Source organism: Prionailurus viverrinus, chromosome B4 (genome assembly GCF_022837055.1).
Source record: "Prionailurus viverrinus isolate Anna chromosome B4, UM_Priviv_1.0, whole genome shotgun sequence".
In the NCBI taxonomy this organism is placed as follows: Eukaryota; Metazoa; Chordata; class Mammalia; order Carnivora; family Felidae; genus Prionailurus; species Prionailurus viverrinus.
In genome coordinates this window covers 22,914,085-22,935,305 of record NC_062567.1, presented here as the reverse complement: position 1 = coordinate 22,935,305, position 21,221 = coordinate 22,914,085, and the positions used below count along the sequence as shown (strand labels likewise).

At 41.5% G+C, this 21,221-nt stretch overlaps 1 protein-coding gene across 2 annotated transcripts in view; it reads left to right on the top strand.

The window, feature by feature from the left end:
- MPP7 (MAGUK p55 scaffold protein 7) overlaps positions 1 to 21,221 on the top strand; it is a 218,128-nt gene that overhangs the window by 19,634 nt on the left and 177,273 nt on the right. The window contains exon 2 of one of the 2 annotated variants that reach the window (XM_047865088.1): positions 14,744 to 14,856. In XM_047865088.1, the coding sequence (XP_047721044.1) occupies positions 14,744 to 14,856 (113 nt within the window). Of the gene's footprint in view, positions 1 to 14,743; positions 14,863 to 21,221 lie in introns of both variants that reach the window. The other variant, XM_047865087.1, reaches the window with a different exon arrangement.

Sequence of the window (21,221 nt, the reverse complement as noted above, 5' to 3'; positions counted from 1 at the left end):
GGTTACATGTAGTGTAAGTGTAACTCATTCTTCTAAATTCATAAGAGTTTTAGAAGTAATTTTCATTTTGCCATGGCTTTCTCTCCTGGATGAGTCTTCTAAGAATCAAGGTACAGTTGACCCTTGAACACTGGTGGGGGTGGAGTGAGGCATCAGTCCCTCCCCAACACTCCCCCCTCCCCCACACAGTTCAAAATACATGTGTAACTTTTGACTTTCTAAAAACTACTAATAGCCAGCTGTTGAGCAGGAGCCTTACTGGTCACGTAAACAGTCGATTAGCACGTGTTTTGTATGTTACATGTATTCTATGCTGTATTCTTACAATAAAATATGCTAGAGAAAAGATGTTGTTGAGAAGGTCAGAAGGGAAAAGATACTTAGGGGAGCGTGCTATAAAAAAAAATGCACGAATAAGTGGACCTGTGCCCTTCAAACCGGTCACCTGTGTGTCATACTCACTCTGATAGGGGAGGATACGCTGCGTAGGCCATGGACTGCTAACACAGAGCTAATTACAATTTGGAATCTATTTAAAGCTTGGCGCTAGCTTTTAAAAACGGGAGCTCTGTACAGGTGTATGGCCTCGCCCGCTACTACCTTGCCCTGACTTTACAGACTTCTAGGTGATTGCATAAAATGTTATTAACAAACTGCAACATTATAATGACTGAGATTGTTTGCATATATAAAACAGAGCTTGCCAAATGTTTTAATAAGTTACTTGTAGTGGAGGGAGAGTGTAAGAAAGAGAACGGTTCTGTCGGGGTTGTATTAGAGTATTTTATACTTTAGCATAGGTAGTCTTGGAAATAAAACCTATTTTAAATGAGAAAAATCAAGGCCTGTTATGAATGGCACTGAATAGTGCTGATTACTTTACCTTTGACAAAGTGGAAAATTTAAAGCTTGGTGTATCCCATTTTATTAATATAATAAAATTTTATAGTGTTGCTCTGGGCGTCGATATATGTCCTTTAGTGTTTATTAGTCCTTGGTTGTAGTTAAATGTCTTGGTCCTATGCCTGGCCATACTGTGCAGAATACAGGTATCAAAACTAGGAAAAATAACAAATAAATACATGTTTTTCTCTCTCTCAAGTCTTTTTCTGTAGGATTTCTAAATATTTGGGTTACTTATACGGTCTAATATGATTGAACACAGAGAACATCTTTTTTATCATTTAACATAGGTTTATAGCTTCCCCAGACTTGTTCTAATAATGAAGCTATGAGGGATATGACAAGAATGGTGATATTAAATTTCTCTAGACTAACAGTAAATTTTTCCATCCTGATGTCAGGAATGCAGAGCATCTGGAATCTGCAAGAAGAGTGAATTGTTCACTGCGGGAACACTTTCATCAAATTCTGAGCCATTTATTCTCTTAGGAACTACTGTCTTGTACAGAATATTATATTTTTACAGAAGCAGTTTTCTGGACCTGGAAAAATTTCTCCACTTTACACTTTGCTATTTTTGTATGCTTTCACCATTTAGAGATGTTCTTGCTTTGAGAATTAATGTCACATTTTAGTATTAAATTCATTGTCTTTGGTTTACTAGCAATAATTTATATTTGTCCAAATACAGTGGAAAAGCAATAGAAAATAAATTGTCCTCAACAAAGATTTCTTAATAGTTCCTATAGATGGATCTGTGATCCATACTTTGCAAACTTTTTCCTTGAATATTCAGAACAGCTACAATATGTATCTTAGTATCTTTTCCCTTGATTATGGCATAAATGAATTTCTACAGAAGTGCTGTGGAGGTGGAGGAAAGGAATGTGTGACATTCTCTGTTAGTTTTGGTTAACACGTTTCCCAGGTTAGGAGTTGAGATTCTAATTAGCCCTGGATCATGCTGGGTATTTAAAGTAAGAAGTACAAGTTGGTATAAATTTTCTATTCTTGTTTTTTTTTGTTTTTTTTGATTCCAGCCTTTTTATTTTTCTTACCAGAAACCTTACCTCTACTTAGTAAATTTTTATTCTGAGTTCGAGTCTTCTGTGTCCTGATATGTATCTGTAGCTATCTATCTGTATCTATCTATCTATCTATCTATCTATAATGTGTATCTATATCTTATCCAGTTCCTTGTGTTTGGATATAGTATTGCTGATGCTGGGTTTGACTATATGGCAGGAGATCTCATTGCCTAAGAGATGGGCCAGATTTTTTGATTTCACCATTTCATTTTTGTGCCTACTAGTTAGTGTCTTCGTGTTCTGTGGATACCTAATATATGATTATAATTCAGTAGTTTGCTTAAACTGGGATATTCTTCTTTCCCTCAGTTTCGTAGAATTTAGTCAATCCTGTACACATTTGCCTCCCCTCATGTTCTCTCATCAGCTCAAGCTAAACACGGAACTGTGACGGGGACCTTCCTTCCATGCATGGTTTGGTTATTCAAGTGCACGGGGACGTGCTCTTCCGAGTGTATGAACTGTCTTAGTATCATGTTGACCTTTTATTTGGCAGATTCATTCCTCTACTGCTAAATATTCTGCCCTGCCCCCAACCACGCCCCTCCCCCCTCCCTACCCCCCCTTCCCAGCATCTCTTCCTTGTTACCCATCATTGTCTCAGGTGAGCCATTGCCCTGTCTGCAGGCAGACCGGGGGTGGGGGGGGAGTCTCCTCACTGATCTGAAGTGAATAGTCCAAAGTGGCAAGGATGATTTGTCTGCTCCTCACTTCGGGAAGGCCCTCCAGTCACTTTAAACTACATTAAGCATTGTTATTTTCATTTAGGCTTCAAGTCTCCATAAGCAGATGTGAATCCTCAGTATAAGTCAGTAAAATCATAGTTCACATCCTTTATCCGCCTAATTCTCCTCAGGTTTTCTGAACCACAAACACTTGGTTAAGCTGGAGGCTTTTTATTCTTTGCTTCGCCCTTGGATTGGTTTTGATGTAGTCCAGATGGCGTGTCTGTACTTGGTAGCTTTCTTGATGAGAAGATCCTTCTCTATCGTTTGCCAAATGTGACAACTCTGCTAATTTTCCTCTTTTGCAAAGCATTGTGACTTTATTCTTGTCTGTATAGGAAATAAATAGGTTTCCTGGCTCCTTTTTTATTCATTACTTCTTATTCCCGTCTTCCATCCATCTTAAAGATTCAGAAAGTAATTTTTATAATAAAGGTGAATTTTGTGAAGTGGGTCTGTACCAAATGGTAAGCCTTTATGTGACTTTTTGGTGTAAGTTTCTGCCTGATGCAGTTTGTCGTCTGAGAATTCGTATTTTTGTGTGAGGGACCTCCTTGTGAATTTTCAAATCTCAGAATCTTTTGTCTTCCTCTATAACTGTATCACTTTGAAATGGAAGATAAAAGTTTGTCCACGATTTTCAATCCCTCAAATTGTAAATAGAAAGCAAGCAAGAGTTCTTGACATTTTTCTCGTGAATATGTTAATTGTATCAAGAGCTCTTGTAGAAACTGCAGGGAGACCGGATGTTAAAAGGTTTAAAAGCAAGATCTGTTTTAAAAAAACAACCGATCAACCTCTTGAGATGAATTACGCCGCTGGCTGGTTTGCCACCATCTCTGGATGTAGCCAGAGTTCCCCAAGGTTTAGTTCTGCCAAAACGACAAGGGGATGACAGTACTTACAAGGACAAATTGATCTTGTAGCTGATGAACCATCTTCTAATGTCACTTCAAAAGTTGGGGGGCCAGAGATCCAGAATGATTAAATCATCTGAGTGGAGGTTTGTTGTCAGCTCTGAGTAACTCTGTTTCCATTAGGCAATGCCAGCATGGTATAACTGATCACCCCCACTGTGTTTCTTTATTACGTCCAATGCTGGCAGCCTGGAGGGGAGTGAGAAGCCTGTACAATCATCTCAGTGAAGGAATTAATATTATTTTTCTGTTGCCACTTGAAGCATTTTGCAAGATTAGTGCACGAGTATTTCAGCATGTTTCGTGTTCATGACAAATGATTTCTTCCCGGGAGCCTCACTCAGGATTTTGAAATAGGACCGTGCACTTGCACAAAGGTTACATAAGGCAATATTGTCAGAAGTCTGTCAATGAATATGTAATATTGATATCATCATAATTACAGCGACTGAGGTTTTTTTTACAAGTGTTTGTCAAATAAGTTTATCTTGAACATCAGATGATATGAGATACCTTGAACTTAAGCTGCTTGAGAACAGAGCATTTTGTTATGTTCCTTTACTATGGAAATGTTCTAGACTGACTCAGGTCTAGGACGTGTGATCACTTCTCCTTTCTTTCTAGTTCACTCTTTACCCAAAACATGGGGCTCTGACTGTTTTTTGTTTTTGTTTTTGTTTTTTGTTTTCTTGTTTTTTGGCCAATTGTGGAAAGCCTTTCTCCCCTTAATGTATTTCAGCAGGATAAACTTAAATTTTGTAATCTGTCTCTTTAATGCTTGGGCATATTCCTGTGTTTTAGCATTTAATTTGGAATTTATTTTATTTATTAAAATTTTTTTTTGTTTTACTTATTTTTAAAAGAGGGAGAGAGAGAATGGGCGGAGGGGCAGAGAGAGGAAGGAGACACAGACTCCAAAGCAGGCTCCAGGGTCTGAGCTGTCAGCACAGAGCTCAACGCAGGGCTTCAATCCATGAACTGTGAGATCATGACCTGAGCCGAAAGTTGGACGCTCAACTGACTGAGCCACCCAGGCGCCCTTGGAATTTATTTTTATTTTAAAAATGCTCACATAGATTGTATAGCTAAGTGAGGTGTCATTCTAAGCTTTATGAAAAAGCCATTCAATCCTCATTACAATGCTGTAAGGTTAGCGCTGCTGTGTCTATGTTGCAGATTAAGACATGGCTGCACAGAGCTGTTAATTACCAGTTGCGCGGTTGGCATTGGTAGTGATGTCATTTGGCTCCAGAGTCTCAGCATCCTACCACAGGGCCTTTGTAAGCGTGGTTCTTTTCTACGAGATTTTTCTTCTGTCCTCATTAATGTCTGTGCTTCCCTCAATGCAGCCCACTTGTCTCCACTGGGGAAGCTTCCCCTGAGGTCATTCACATCCCTCGATTACACTTTCACGGCACCACCATCACTCCCTTATTAAAGCGCCTTTCCCAGTTACATTTTTACCTTTATTTTCCCTGTAGTTTCCTACACTACACCCAGGGGACGAATTTGCTTGCTCTTTTCCTTCCCGTCACCTTTGTAGCCCCTGTCCTTACCAGTGCCTGGCACGCAGTGAGCGCCTGGTATTTGTAGACTGAGGTCAGAAAGGAGCAGGTGGCATTTTGAAACGCACAGGGTCTCCGGACTTTGCCCGCTTCCTACACACGCTCCTCGAGATATCGTCAAGTGTGTTATGTTAAACCTTTCATGAAACTTTGAGCTAAGTATGTTACCATGCTTGTTCTGTCTTTCAGATCATCTCCGGGGTCCTGAAGGAGGGGAATAAGGCAGCAGTAGCTGTCACCAGGAAGTTAATTATTGAGTGAACTGGTGCAGGATTGCGTGGATGCAGTTCTGCTTCCTGGGGATAGCAAGTAGCAGTCCTCTGTGGCTGGAACGGAATTTCGGGGGAAATTGTGAGCCCTATGGCTGGAGAGAGGGTTCTACCAGATCATTACCCAGAAGCGAAAATTTTAAAATGATAAAAGTAATATCAATTTTGTAAAAACTCAAGCAGTGCAGAAATGTATACAGCAAAAATGAGAGTAATTGTTGCCTGTTCTGGTTTTTCTGTGTAGATTAGACGCTGAGAGCCCCTGGAGACTGGTCCTGAGGATGGCCCTCTGGGCTATCTAAAAGTATAATGAGTGAGTGAATAAATGAGTGAATCGCTGGATCAAAGGGAATGCAAGCTTTAAATTTTCATATTGTCAATAATGTGTACCAATTTATGACTTCCCTGCTTTATTCATTTTCCCATTCTCCCAGATGTCTCTTTAGCCTTTTTTTTTTTTTTTTTCAGAAGCAAGCACTTTCTTCCCTATCCTCACTCTCAGCAGGTGACCATGTTTCATGGTTTACTGAATACGGCAGCGATCATAAGGGAATTGCCACATGTTCCCTGTACCACATTTCCAGAGTATTCTGCCTTCCTCCTTGGGAGTGTAGGTGAACCAGCCGTACTTGTATCTAATGCCATCCCTCCGCTTGTACACCAGACCCCCATCCTGCCCATCTGCTGTGGCAGATCCTGCCGTCTCTTACGTTGTAAAATTTCTTTGTCGTGGATCGGTGCCATTACCACACAAATATGCCAGGCTTTTTCTTTTCCATCTTAAAAACATCTTCACTCCCCATTCCCTTACAAATACCCGTTCTGTTTGGTAAGAGGTTGTAAGGCTGATCTATATTTACAGTTGTCATTTGCAACATGTCTCTGTTTTTAGTCCCCTTCATCCAGGCTTCTTCATTCTTCATGATGCCAGAATTCACAAGCTGCATGTTGCCAAATACAGTGGTTGATCCTCAGTCCTTATTCTGCCTTACTCAATCACCTTCTTGGTGCAAATAATTTTTAGCAGTTTCTCTGCAGACCTCTCTCTTTTTTTTTTTGGTGGGTGAAAATTTTGTTTATTATAAAGTCTGGCATTGTCATTTTTGGTTTTTAAGTTCTTTGTGTGCTAAGAAAGCATTTAACTCCAACATGACAAATATGTTCTATGAAATCTTCCTCTGTAATTGGGGTGTCAGGCCCTTAACTTTTATAGATCGCTCTTGAAGGTTTTTGAGTAGGAGATTTAAATATTGGGCTCATTATCGAGACATAGGCAGAGTTGAGGCTAAGTCCTGAATATGCCCCTTTCTAGGCTAAATGCATTTCCTCCTGTAAAATGAAGGTAGTAATGGAACCTACTTATGAAGAGCATTAGGTGAGGTAACATGCAAACCACATGCCCACCTTAGCTCTGTGTAAGTATTAGGTATGATCACTACTAGGAATTGCATCTGGTAGTAATTATTACTATTATTTTAGGAAGCTTTATTCATTGGTGATGGGAAGGATAGATTAAAGAGGAGAGAAAAAATAGAAATAGGCATAATTTTTAATAACTAGTTTGTTTAGGCAAGGTGAAACTGTAGAGGCTTCGACTATGATGGCGGGAACCTTTCTTTACGGTTAAAATGACTATTCAAATCCACTGATTTGGGTAATCTTATGAAGTAATGAAATCTTAATCCCAGATGAAGACTCCTCATAATTATCTTTTGATTAGTGTGTGTGTGTGTGTGTGTGTGCGCACGCGCGCCCGTATTTTTTATTTAGAGCGCGTGAGTAGGGAAGAGGGGCAGAGAGAGGGAGAGAGAATCCCAAGCAGACTCCATGCTTAGTGTAGATGCTATGCAGGGCTCGATTCCACGATCCTGGGATCATGACCGGGGCTGAAATCCAAAGTCAAATGCTCACCCGATGGAGCCAGCCAGATGCTCCTCTTCTGATTAATATATCATAACTTTGGATGAATTGTTTACTCAAGGTGGTTACATTTCCTTACTGTTTAGGTCAGTGCTGTCTACGTTCCCAGACCTTGATCCAAGCGCCTGCCTGTTATGTGATGTGTATTTTACTATGAAGATAATAAGATTATTAGAGAATTAGGACTTGAGCTTTACAACACTACTTCTATATATAAAAAAAAAAAATCGCAAGACAACCTGAAGTTGCTAAAGCATCGAAGTCTTTCAGTCTGTACGTAAAATGCTACCACTGCCCCTCTGTCACTCGTGTTGCTCAGGGCTCAAAAAGCCTCGAGAACATACTCTGACCAGATGGTGTTGCTGAGGGGGAGTAAGCTTTTCGGTTTTTATCTTTAAGGAAGATGACCTATGTTCATCCTTCAGCGTAGTAAAGCTACAGAGAAGCCAGCTGTAGCACATCTAACTTTAAGTGAGTTAGTGAAGTTAAATCAAGATCATGGTCTTTGTATGCAGTGGCTTAATGAACTTGGCTTGCAGAGTGGCAGTTTAGTCTGTATTCAGAACATTCCCGTTAGTATATTATTTTTCATGATTTCAGACAGCCAGCATCTGCCATCTAGCATTGGGGAAGGGGGGAGTAGGCTTCAGTGACCAAACTAAAAATCTGAAAATATCTTTGCCTCTCTCTGCAGTTAGCTCCTCTTGCCATAAACGCCTTCCTTAGCTCCTAAGATCTTGCTCTCTTTGTGCTTTGTATTGTTTTCCCAGATTTAGTTTTGTTGTTGTTGTTGTTGTTTTTAATTGTTGGAAAATGGCACTCTGTCTCTGCCCTCTGCCCTCTTTTATAAACACTAGGCCTTTTTGAGGACATTGAGGTTAAGAGACTGCTCTCTGGATAGGCATGAGTGTTCTTCATTTGTCACCTTTGAACTTAGAACTTTGACTGAATTGACATCCTCTAACTGAGCTTAGAGGCTTAGCCTACTGCTAAAATCTAAAATAGGCAATATTGTTTCCCTTTGAAAATCCTTATTTGTAAAATCTTTACCTTTACTAACCACTGATTAAATACTTTTCATGTGTTCCCACCGCCAAACAACAGAAAGTCACAGAAGGATAAAAGGAGGGGCACCTGGGTGGCTCAGGCGGTTGAGCGTCCGACTTCGGCTCAGGTCATGATCTTGTGGTCCATGAGTTCAAGCCCCGTGTCGGGTTCTGTGCTGACAGCTCGGAGCCTGGAGCCTGCTTCAGAATCTGTGACTCCCTCTCTCTCTGCCCATTCCCCCACTTATGCTCTGTCTCTCTCAAAAAATAAGCGTTAAAAAATTTTTTTTCATGTATCCCCACTGCCAAACAACAGAAAGTCACAGAAGAATAAAAGCAGAAAGACAGCATTCTTCTTTCTGCAAAGAGGAGAACTGCCCCACCCTTGATGCGTGCACGCACGCACTTGCATCTACACGTGGGAGACTGGGCAAGGTATCGTCGTATTGCCTCTCAGCCCTAAATCCATACTTCGGTGCCTGCCCTGTGAAAGTGAAGTCGGGCCCTTTAAGTATCCTTCCTTGCGGCTGGCATCAGGGGAGGGCACGAGTGGCACACTGCAGGAGGAAGAGGTGTCTCTTCCTTGCTCTGGTGTTTTTCACGTCTTCCTGTTCCTCCCATGGGACTGGCAGCAGCCCACGTGGGCAGCATCCAACGGTGCTTACCCCCTTTGGTTCTGGTGGCACCCTGGCGGACGGCTTCCTCTTGAGTCTCAGCGACACCCCTTCAGAGGAGTTCCTGGTGGGTCACTCGGGCACCCAGAGGTCACCTTACGGGTCTTGACCAGCTAGCCCCAAGGGGGCATTGTCTGTTTGCCAGTCCTTTCCCCAGTTGTCTGCCCACCTGCAGGGATTATTTCGGCTTTCTGGTCCTGGCTGTGGTTTCCTGTCACCCAGGCTCCACCCACCTGTACTGTGGTGAAGCATTTCCTGCTTGACGGTCCCAGCCGTGGTTTTCTGTCCACCTGCACACCTGCAGGGGAGTTTGCTGCTGGTCCAGTGACAGTGGACGAGCTCGGACCCAGGGAGACCAGCCACCGGGTGGGTGATAGTCCCACCACCTCCGGCCAGCTCTGAATCCTCGTCTTGGGGAAAGCGCTCCTCTTTCAGTGGTGTTTCCTCCTGGGTCTTCTCCTTCATCCCCAGGTATTCTTGAGATTTTGCTTTACCACTTTATACGTCATCCTCTGTTATATATTTATATTAGACTCTCCCCGTTCAAATGACCGCACGGCTCTCGTCTCCGGATTGGACCATGACTGAGGCAAACGTACAGGGCAGAAATGTGAGTTTGAGTACTTGCTAGTGTTTTCTTCAGAATTTTGGTGCATTTAAAAGTCTACCCCTTTGGGGCGCCTGGGTGGCGCAGTCGGTTAAGCGTCCGACTTCAGCCAGGTCACGATCTTGCGGTCCGTGAGTTCGAGCCCCGCGTCGGGCTCTGGGCTGATGGCTCGGAGCCTGGAGCCTGTTTCGGATTCTGTGTCTCCCTCTCTCTCTGCCCCTCCCCCGTTCATGCTCTGTCTCTCTCTGTCCCAAAAATAAATAAACGTTGAAAAAAAAAAATTAAAAAAAAAATAAAAGTCTACCCCTTTGCATGGTTATTGCTGACTTTCAGCTTGGGTATTATCCACCCCGGCAACGCACCCTTCCGGGCCCAATTTTCTTCCTTCAGACCGTAGCTCACATCCTGCCAGCTCTAGCATAGCCTTCTGTGACCTTTATCGATCGTTCTCTCCTTTAAATCACTGTGATTATTGTACATATTAATCACATGACCCTTGTCATATTTTAGTTTTTCCGTTGTTGCCTTTTGTCTCAGTATATAAAATACCCTAATACAAAAATACTGCTTTTTTTTCCCCCTGCTGGAATATTTTTGTGAGATAGTTTATTCACATGCATCTTTGACATTGTCTTGTACCATATATACCCAAATATAAGGTAGGGTTTTTTTCCCCCCACTATTAAAATTTTCTCTCAGAAAAGAGAGAGCTGCCTTACATTCAAGCCCTGACAAAGTTTCTTTTACTGACTTACACAAAAAAATGTGTTGATTGGAGAAGCCACAATTATTCTCATATAACCTAAATTCCCATTTTTTTTTTGGAGTCATTGAGACATCACTTGACAGAATTGTTGTTCTTGTTTTAAAGAGACAGGATAGTTTCAAGGTTTAATTTTTTTGTTTGTTTGTTTTGAGAGAGAGGGAGATAGAGTGTGAGCGGGGGAGGGGCAGAGAGCGAAGGAAACAGAATCCAAAGCAGGCTGCAGGCTATGAGCTGTCAGCACAGAGCCCGACACAGGGCTCGAACCCACGAGTTGTGAGACCATGACGTGAGCTGAAGTCGGACGCTTAACCGACAGCGTCACCCAGGTGCCCTGAGACAAGGTAGTTTAAACTAGGCTTCGTTATTTTTTCTTGGAGAGGGGTTAAAAACCTCACACCTGCAAATGTTAAAGATACTTAGAGAATAGGTTAGTGGTTTTGTTGTGGAGATCAAAAACCTAAAGCTACAGGACAGGTGGAAAAGCAACAGCTTTACCCAGATCCTTAGTAATGACATCTCCCACACGTTCAAAAAAGTGTTGTGTCTCAAGTAACTAGAAGCGAAAATGATCTTCTTCAACTCTGCAAGTGGCACTGATGATGAGGAAGTCATTGTGAAGGAATTAAACAAAATGGTTGTATGAAACATGCAAGCGGGGCAAGACCCAAATATCTAAATTACCATATTTGTACTTAATAGGTAATTCAAAATGTGTGTTCCTAATCAAATTATAATTTAAATATTTTAAGCAGGGCATGGGCATCTTATCAACATCCCTGACGAGTAATTCGGTGTTTGAAGATTGTATCAGCAGCCTGAACGTCTGTTTATTTTACTTAGAAGAAAATACGTTTTGAATCTCGGACAAATAGAGGAGATCATTATATTTAGGGTTGCCTTTTGTTGGGGAGTAGATAACAGGTATTGTTTGTTATCGAAGCTGTAAGATCTCTGGGGTAGAGGTGGTGGCATAGTCTGGACCTACCTGTCCTTAGGAACCAATATAGTGCTCCGAATGCGAGAATTCATAAATACTGATTCTTAGGAACATGGACCTTAAAGATGTAACTCGGGTGGTGGTCTTTGCTGAAGCCTTCCCTGATGTCTCCTTGCTCCTTGCCTCACCATGCAGTCTAACCCCTCTCTGTACTTTATAACAGATCTGTGTGTGCCTGTCCTTTCCACTGTACAGTCCTGAGGACGGGGATCGTGTCTGATTTATCTTAGACCTTTAGAGCCACGAACAGTGCTTGGATCATAGGTACCATAAAGGTGGCCTGGAATGAAGCCCTCATGGGCTGGAATGACTACATGGGAGGTAGTCCCTGCCTTTGCCCAGGGACCATGTACATTTAGGTAACGTTGTTCAAGATATCTCTTGTTATTTGAACTCTCATTACTTGCTCTCTGAATCTCAAGGACCAAAAACATTTGGATTTCATAGTGTTCTTCACTATTGGAACTCGAGGAGCTAAAATATAAAAAAGCACGCGTGAGAGCACAGACCTGGTTTTTGCCATGGACGGCAGTGGTTTCTGGGGCCCCTGTGATGCATATGAGAGGAAATGATTGTCCGTGTTACCTGCGTCGAGGCCACTTGGCCCACCTTCCTAGCTCTTCTCACCCTCTTTCATTTCTGGCGGGCACTGTCTTGTCTCTCTTGGCTTCGGTCCATGACTACCAGTTGTGGGGGCTGAAGAGTAGTGACTGCTGTCATCTCTGGAGACCCAACTAGGTGGCGTATAAATTAGGATTGCATGAAGCCAGGAAAACCCAGAAAACTCAGGTTTATGAGCTACTGCTAACAGAGAAATTATTTTAATTTAAACATAATATGGTTTATTCCCACAAAAAGGTAAGCAGTACTGGGTAAAGCTAACACTTTCCATATGTAAAAGACTGGGGTGGTTTTATTTCTGAGTCTGGCATTGTGTCCAGGGAAACGTATACCTACATTTTCTGTTGTTTTGACTTTGAACCATTGCAATGGTGCGTGCGTGTGCGTGTGTATTTAAATCAAATGCGTATTCTGCGCCAGCCACAGGGCTCAGTGCTGCCATGTGCACGGTTCCCTTCAACTCTTATAACAGTTGTATTTATGATAATATCTTCTTTTGTTTCAACTTCATTTTGAGGTAATTGTGTAGGCACGTGTTGTAAGAAATAATACAGATCCTACGTACCCTTGACCTTGCTTCCTCCAGTGGTAACCTCTTGCATAACTATAGTAACCACAATGGGCAAGATGTCACTGATAGAATCCATTAACCTTCAGACTTCACCTGTATCACATGCACTTATTTGTGTATGTGTGCATGTTTGTGGTTTTTTTTTTTTTTCTGTTTATTACATGTGCAGATGACTGTCTCTTTTTCAACATGTGAGGGAAACAAGGCTTAGGTAAGTTATGTGAAATAATGAAGTATAGACCTGGGGTTTGAATCTAGGTCTGTTTGACCCAGAGTTTTGCTTTTTCCATAATAGTAATGACGACTAACAGTAATAATCAATAACAACAATGGCCGAAGCTCACTGAGTTACATACGGAACAGGTTGAGTATTTACCATGTGCCAGAGACTATTCTAATATATTACCTCATTTAACTTCCCCCAACAACTGTACCTCATAAATTATATTCCATTTCAATTAGTACCATTAGTTAAACTAACCGTATTACCAAGGAGTGAGGAACTAGTTTTACTGCCTCTGAAATCAATAATAAAATAGTGAAATTCTACCTTCTCTTTACATAATTTTAAATTTGAACCTCTGACTTTAACCACTGATCTTGGCAGTTGTCATTATTTTGTGGGTATGTATGTATCTGTGTAAAGTGAGACCTATATTATACACTGAATTAGGTTGAGACACCTTAAAAATGTTTCTCCTAAATTATGAATAGGAGCTAGTTCAGGCAAGATGCCAGGTTTTTAAGGGAATAAACATAAACCATCAAGAATACTTAAGAATGTAGTTGGGGTAAGTTTGTTTTTTTGTTTTTTGTTTTTGTTTTTTTCCTGGGGTATCCTAGATCTTTTTGGCCACATACAGCTCCAGGAATGTTTGAGTTTAATCTCTCAAGTTACAGATCTGACATTCCAAGTGAAAACTCATACATTTGGTTGTGAATTATCATTGATTATCAGAATACTATAATGCTCTTGGAAGATAATAGGTATACTAATCAGCAGTCCATAGTTTACAATTCTTTGCTAGTTAAATATCTTGTAAAGCTGTCCCTCTGATGAACAACAGCACTTATTCAGAGCAGGAATAACAACAGTCCCGTGTGTTGTAGATCCCAGGAGGTCTTGGTGTTTTTGTAGACAGCAGACAGAAATAAAAGGAAGTTTGTCCTTTTTACCTCATGTAATCCCACTGGAAAGTGAAGCATGTGCTATGAGTTGATACTGACTTCTGCCAGGTCACCTCCCTGAAGAGTCCCGGGCAGGCACTGTCGCAACATTTCTTGGACAGGCGTCTGACGGCCCCTGAAGGAGATGGATGGTTTATGCAGTACGCTACTGTGGAACACTGTGCTACTGTCTACCCCAAGGAAGCTTCTAGTGAGCAGTGCCTCCAGTGACCTCCGTCTTTGACCTTAACTCTTTCAGGGGGTATCCCATACGCTCAGATTAGAGTCAGATTTCAACTGAGTTTTGTGTAGCTTGTCGTCGTTTTAAACAGGCAACGACATCAAAGCAACACCAAGTGTGGTTTAATCCGTCTCACTTTTTAGAACTTGATTTTGGAAGTTAGATAATGCAAATGTTTTTGAAGCTATATGTTATTAGGAACTATTTGGAAACCACAAAACCTTTTTAATGGACCACTCTATCAATTTTCTGCTCTTCTAAGGAAGTTTTTCCTATTCATGACTCATTTCACTCTTTGGCTAACATTGAGGGAAATGTAATAACGATTAAGGAAAGGAATGTATGCGTTTTCTTCTTCTTCTTCTTCTTCTTTTTTTTTTTTTTTCTTGAACGTTTGTAGACATTTTCTGTCCCGGGTTATGTAAACTTGGATGGCTGTAGAATGTTGACAATTCAAAGGTAAAAACTCGCCTGTTGATACACACTTGCGTGGAATTTAAAAATCCAAAAGATTCGTTGGCTTCTTTGGAGAAGTGTTTTGCTTGATGGCCCAGAATACAGATCCAGTAAAAACGACATGTTCCAGCTGTCATTTACACACACCTTAAAGCGAAATTAATGAGATCACTCTAAGATTACGCTTTGTGTTTTATTTTCGTTTTATAGGTCTGTATGAGCTGTTGGCTGCCTTGCCAACCCAGCTGCAGCCACATGTGGATAGCCAGGAAGACCTGACCTTCCTCTGGGACATGTTTGGTGAAAAAAGCCTGCATTCACTGGTAAAGGTAAACCATGCTGATGTCAGATTCTCTTTGCGGAAAAACATATGGGAAAATATGTTGAGCGCCATCTAGTAAACCAGAGATCAAATTGTTGCTGTCTGAAAACAAAACAGCCTTGTTCCATTTCCCTGACGGGCGTGGAAGTTGTTAAAGATCCCACCAAAAATATATAGATGATTTCACTTAATGGTGGTGATCTCGCTGTGCATACTAATGCAGCAAACATGTGCTTGCCCTGTTTAGAAAAAGAATATGAAATAGTAGCAGGAAGGTTTAGACTCTTTATGGTCGACAGTCATGAGCTGGAGTTTAACTCGAATAAATAAGTGTTCACAGCAAAAATTAGAAGGAATATATTTTCTGAGGTTAAGGATGGCAGTGGTTCAGTAGCCACATTAATTTAAAATAATTTCCTTTAACAAAGTCAACTGAAATTCGAGCAAGCTGTTTCTTTTTTGGTGCAACGCCATTGAAATGGTATTTTGTGTATAAATATCCCGATGCTAAATGCGAGTAAAAACAGTTTCTGGAGACGGTTTTGGTGAAGCATCAGGCCATGGAAATTGATCAGCCACCAGAAATGAGATCTTGCCACACAGCAACCCTGGGAGTGATCAGAGCTCTTAAAATAGTAAAATGAGAACAAGAAGCTTACTGGAAAATATGCCACTTTTGCTTCTGGAAATATGAATTGCGTTTTCTTTCATTTAACTCAAGCTGAAAAAAAAATTGTGAGTCCCGCTTGAGTCTGTAGGAGATGGACCCCTCTGACGCCTTAGCTCCAGCTGGACCGACACTGAATTCAGCTAAATTTGTTATGGTTGCTGGTCGTGATAGCAGGCTTTTACTGATGCATAGTGTTGGAAAATGAACCACTTCTGAAGTGCTGTTGCTTCACAGGATAGAATAATTCTTAATACATTTTGTCTAATCTGCTGAAATTCGCGTGCCTCAAGAGGTGGCAATTCTCAGGAAATGAAAATGTTGAGAAGTGGCATCTTCTTAGCAATACATGTAAAGACTAGCGTGCTTTGTTCATTTAGTTTTCATATAATCGCCAAGGTATCTTTATCTTTGTGTTCTGAAAAATTTGGGGGAGTTCAGTTGCTCTGTTGGGGTGTGTCAGAAGTGGTCTTGAGATTATAATTGAATGACGTTTATGATTTCCAGAGGCAATCATGAAAATATTCCTGTGTGGAATGTTTGGAAGTTAGATACCTATGGGTTTGTTCAAATTGATTTGATCTAGGTGGAATAAGACGGATTTCAAATGACTTCATCACCCCCTTAATCATTAAATAGACCTGCCCAAAACAATGCATGCATTTGTGATGTGGCTGCTATCTCAGTTTCCTTACCTATCTAAAATGGAAATTGTGGTATCTGTTGACAAGACCGTTTGTGAGTTTCAGATAAAAGAGTGAAGCGCTTAGTTCTCTGAATAGTTACATCGGTTTGGCAAGCATAAGCAGGCATTAAGTATTAAAAAAATTAATATCATAGTATGTAAAGGACCAAAAAGTAATGACAGAGATGGGTATGATTTCTATTAAAAGAACACTAATGTTTTAAAAAAAAAAATCTTAGTTATTGGGGCGCCTGGGTGGCTCAGTCCGTTAAACATCCAACTCTTGATGTCAACTTAGGTCATGATCTCATGGTTTGTGGGTTTGAGCCCCACATCAGACTCTGTGCTGACAGTGTGGAGCCTGCTTGGGATTCTCTGTCTCTCCCCCCCTCTTTCTTTGCCCCTCCCCTGCTTTCTCTCTCTCTCTCTCTCTCTCTCTCTCTCTCTCTCTCTCTCTCTCTCTCAAAATAAATAAATAAACTTAAAAAAAATCTTAGTTACACTAGCTTTTGAGTTTCAGGCCTAGATGGTTTTTCAAAGTAAATGCGAATAACAAGTGGTTAGGGAGCATACAGTTATTGATGTCTGATTTTATTAAAAACAGCGAATGGAATTTAATTCCAGGTTGACGTGGCCAATATTTAAATAGCAAAGTAACATGTGTACTATTGCAAATGTCTTTCAGTAATTACTATAAAATGTATTTTTAAAGTGAGGTTTACAGTGTCCCCCCCCCCCCAGTCCATTCTCTGTTTCTAACTGGTTACCCCCCTTCCCAGCTTCTGTCACATGCACACCTCGAGTGTGTCCTTTGACTGACCCATTCTCTTTATTTTCAAGTATGTAAAGTCTAAAATGCCTCCAGGAGGCAAGCTCATGGGATCACACTTTAAACACTGGAACAGTCTGCTTAACTGTATTCCAAGTGCCTCTATTGGAGGATAGAAGCCTCCAGCTTTTGTCCATAAATCTTGGTAGAGCAAAAGGAATCGGACAAGATGTGTTTCAGAGTGAATCAAAATGTGCTTTGATGTTAGGCTCTTTTGCCTGAAGTTGTAGCTGCCGGGACGTGATTGAAAGCTAGGTACAGGCAAAACTGGATTTTATTCCAGCACAGAGTTTTCATAGCGGTCACCCTATTTTATGCTTACAAAAAAAAAAAAAGATGGTTGTTATAACATCGCACGGTTTTAAATACGCGTAGCTTTCTGGTCTAACGTGAAATATGCTTAAGAAGAGGCAGTTTGGCGTTAACAGCCTGTGACAGGTATGGCATGCCACCTTAGTTAGGGTCACGAGCGGTGCTCTGGCAGGGATACTGTAGTTACGAGCTTGTCACCGAAAAGGAAGTGTTATGATCCTAGAGAGTGTTAGCCGCAGCTATTTTTTAAAAAGAAAAACTCCTAAATTGAGGAGGTGGATAATCAGGACTGTGAGCATGAGATTTTAGAAGTGTCTGAAGAAAGGCGGTCCTGATAGAAGATGTGGGAAATATCCTAGAGAAGCCGTGGCTCTACGACAAGGATAGCAGTGTTCACATGACACAGTGAATGTGGTAGACCACCAGTAAGCAGAGAGCCACAGTTTTGAGAGAGAGAGCGAGCCGAGGAGAGGCAGAGGGTACGAGAGAATCCCAGGTAGGCTCCACGATCAGCACGGAGTCTGGCATGGGGCTCAGTCTCACGACCGTGAGATCATGACCCGAGCTGAAATCAAGAGTCAGACGCATAACCGACTGAGCCACCCCTGCACCCTGAGAGCCACATTTTTGACCCATCATGTACAAATAGAACCATGCAGCATATAGTTTGTATCCCTATCTCATTTCTAAATTTATCTTCTACCACTGTGGTTTTTTTCTGTTGAGATTTCTTTACATTTTATTTTGCTTGTTTGTGATGTATGTGTTTTTGTAATCTGGTTTAAGTTTATTTTTTATTTTATTTTAGAAAGAGAGCACAAGCAGGGGGAGAGGGGAAAGAGAGAGAGACGCTCAAACAGGCTCCACACTCAGCTTGGAGCCCAACACTGGGGTCGATCCCACAACCCTGGGCTCATGACCTGAGCTGAAATCCAGAGTCCGGTGCTCAACCAACTGAGCCACCCAAGCGTCCCTAAGTTTAGTTTAGAACAAGATACGGCATAAAGACTTGCTTAAATGTTTATTTTAAACAAGGTTGTTACTTCTGTTTCCTCAAGAAATTTTTGTTTGTATTTCACAATTGTGTTCGGTTTCCAGGAAAAGAATATCACAGTTTTTGTTAAATAGTTGCGGACGTTTTCGTTACCCTTTTAAATAGTTGCATATACGTGTACGAGCAGGAGAAAAAAAGGTAGCAGCTTTTTTTGGGATTCCAAATTGTTTCAACAAAACACAGGTTGATTATTTTTAAGAAAGTTTTTTGTTTTTGTTTTTTGAGTGACAGCGAGAGCAAGGGAGGGGGCAGAGGGAGAGAGGGAGAGAGAATTTTAATCAGTCTCCACACTGTCAGTGCAGAGTCTAACACGGGGTTCCATCTCACAACCATGACATCATGACCTGAGCTGAAATCAAGTCAGATGCTCAACCGACCGATCCACCGAGGCGCCCCAAGAAAGTTTTTTAATGTGGCTTAATTACTGTATTTCTGTGATTTCGGTCTTAAAGAGTAATGGTATAACACTCAACCACACCCTTACAGCATTTAGTTACATAATTTTAACTTTTGATGTTTTCATCATCCTGTCTTTGTTGAGTTCTTACTCTTGCCACACTCTGTATGGGCCAATAGGGCTACCATTTTCTGTTGGACAGTTCCTAGCCTGCAGTCTCCAGTCTCCCAGAGGGGTTATAGACGAGGGGACGGGCAGTTACAGTGTTCTGTGGTTAAGTCACGTGAGAGAGAGTGAGCAAGCAGGGGAGGGGCTGAAAGACAGGGAGATAGAACCCCAAGCAGGCTCTGCGCTGTCAGCAAAGAACCCGATGTGGGGCTCGAACTCACGGAACTGTGAGATCTTGACCTGAGCCAAAATCAAGAGTCAGATGCTTAACCAACTGAGGCACCCAGGCATCCCATTTTATGTGTAGAGCTTTTTTTGGTGCCTAACTCAACACTGGATCCAGAGGCTCATGGAGCATTTGATATTTTAAGGTGAAACTTGAATGTTGACTAGGCATTGCTCAAGTAAGAATTTATGGGGGGTTGGCAGGGTTAGGCAGAAGGAATAATCTACACAAACACCTGCAGGCAAGATGGAGCCTTGTGCCTTTAGGATGGAGACTGACAGGTTCTCTGGGCTGGTACATGGAGTAAGGAAAGGTGTGGGGAGCAATGCAGTGTGGCGAGGAAGGTAAGCCAAGACCCATTCTTGAATGACTTTGACTTTATCCCAACGCAGTAGGACCCAGCGCATAGAGAGGTTTAAATCAGGGGAATGAAGCTATCATTTTTTTTTTTTTAAAGAAGTAAATTAGTGTGCTATGGAGATGGGAAGGGATGTGAGAGAGGGGAGGTGATTTTAGTGTGGAGAAAGGGAGGCTGATATTCAGCCTGTCCTCACCAGCAAGCCTGCCCTTTGTTAACATACGGAAACTTCTTCCCCTTCCTTGGTAAACAACTGCTGACCTCTGCCCCCGGACACCCCCACACCCCTAATCCAACCACCAGCTTGTTTATGCCAGGCCATCAGGGGTTAGGAGAGGGCTCCAGGAGATCTGTACCAGCCCTAAGTTACCAATTCTTAACGTATTTTGAATCTCTCCTCAGAAGAAAGGTGATTTTAGTTCTATGTTCATTTGATATTTGGGGGATAACCAAAGAGAACTGGCTACTGTATAGTTGGACCCCTAGATCTTGAATTGAGGATAATGATGTTCTAGGTTGGAGATAATAGATTTGGGAGTAGGGTTGCCACATGAAATCCAAGGCCTCCATCTTAATTTGAACTCCAAATGAACAGTATTTTTTTTTCTTTTTTTTTTTAGTCTAAGTATGAACCATGCTGTATTTATATTTGTGAAATCTGGCAACTGTTTGGGAGTCATTGATATTTAGATGGTAACACTTTTTATACAGCTTTTTTGAGATCTAGTTTACAGTATATCATACAATTTACCCATTTAAAGTATATGCACAATGGTTTTAAGGGTATTCACAAAATTGTTCAGCCATCACCGTAATCAGTTTTAGAATATTTTCATCACCTCCCCAAACCCCCTATCTCAGGTAGCTGACATTCCCTAATCCCTGTGTCCTCCTACCCTTCCCCACCCCAGCCCTAAGCAACCACTAATCTACTCTCTGTCTCTATATTTACCCATTCTGGATAATTCATGTAAGTGGAGTGTAGAACATGTGGATTTGTTTGTGATTGGCTTCTGTTACTTAGCTTAATCCACATGATAACATGTACAATACTTCATACCTTTTTATGGCCCAATAGTACTCCATGGTATGACTATACTAGTTTTGTTTATCCTTTTATACAGTGTTGGACATTTGGCTTGTTTCCACCTACTGCCTATCATGAATAATCCTGCTAAGAATATACATATACGGGGGCACCTCGGTAGCTCAGTCCGTTAAGCGTCCAACCTCGGCTCAGGTCACGATCTCACGGTTCATGAGTTCAAGCCCCGCGTCGGGCTCTGTGAGCCTGGAGGCTGCTTTGGATTCTGCCTCTCCATCTCTGTCTCTCTGCCTCTCCATCTCTGTCTCTCTGCCTCTCCCCTGCTCATGCTATGTCTCTCTCAAAAATAAACGTTAAACATTTTTTAAAAAAGAATGTGCATATACACTTTTTTTTGTGGACATGGTTTCATTTCTGGGGGGTACCTACTTAGGAGTGGAATTGCTGGGTTAAATGGCAGTTCTGCGTTTAATATTGTGAAGAACTGCCACAGTGTTTCCCAAGGTGGCCCCACCATTTCATTCCCACCAGGAGTGTGTGAGGCTTCTGATTTCTGTGTCCTCGTCAACGCTTGTTTTTACCTGACTTTTTTCTTCTAACTTTCCTAGAAGGTGTGACGTGATAC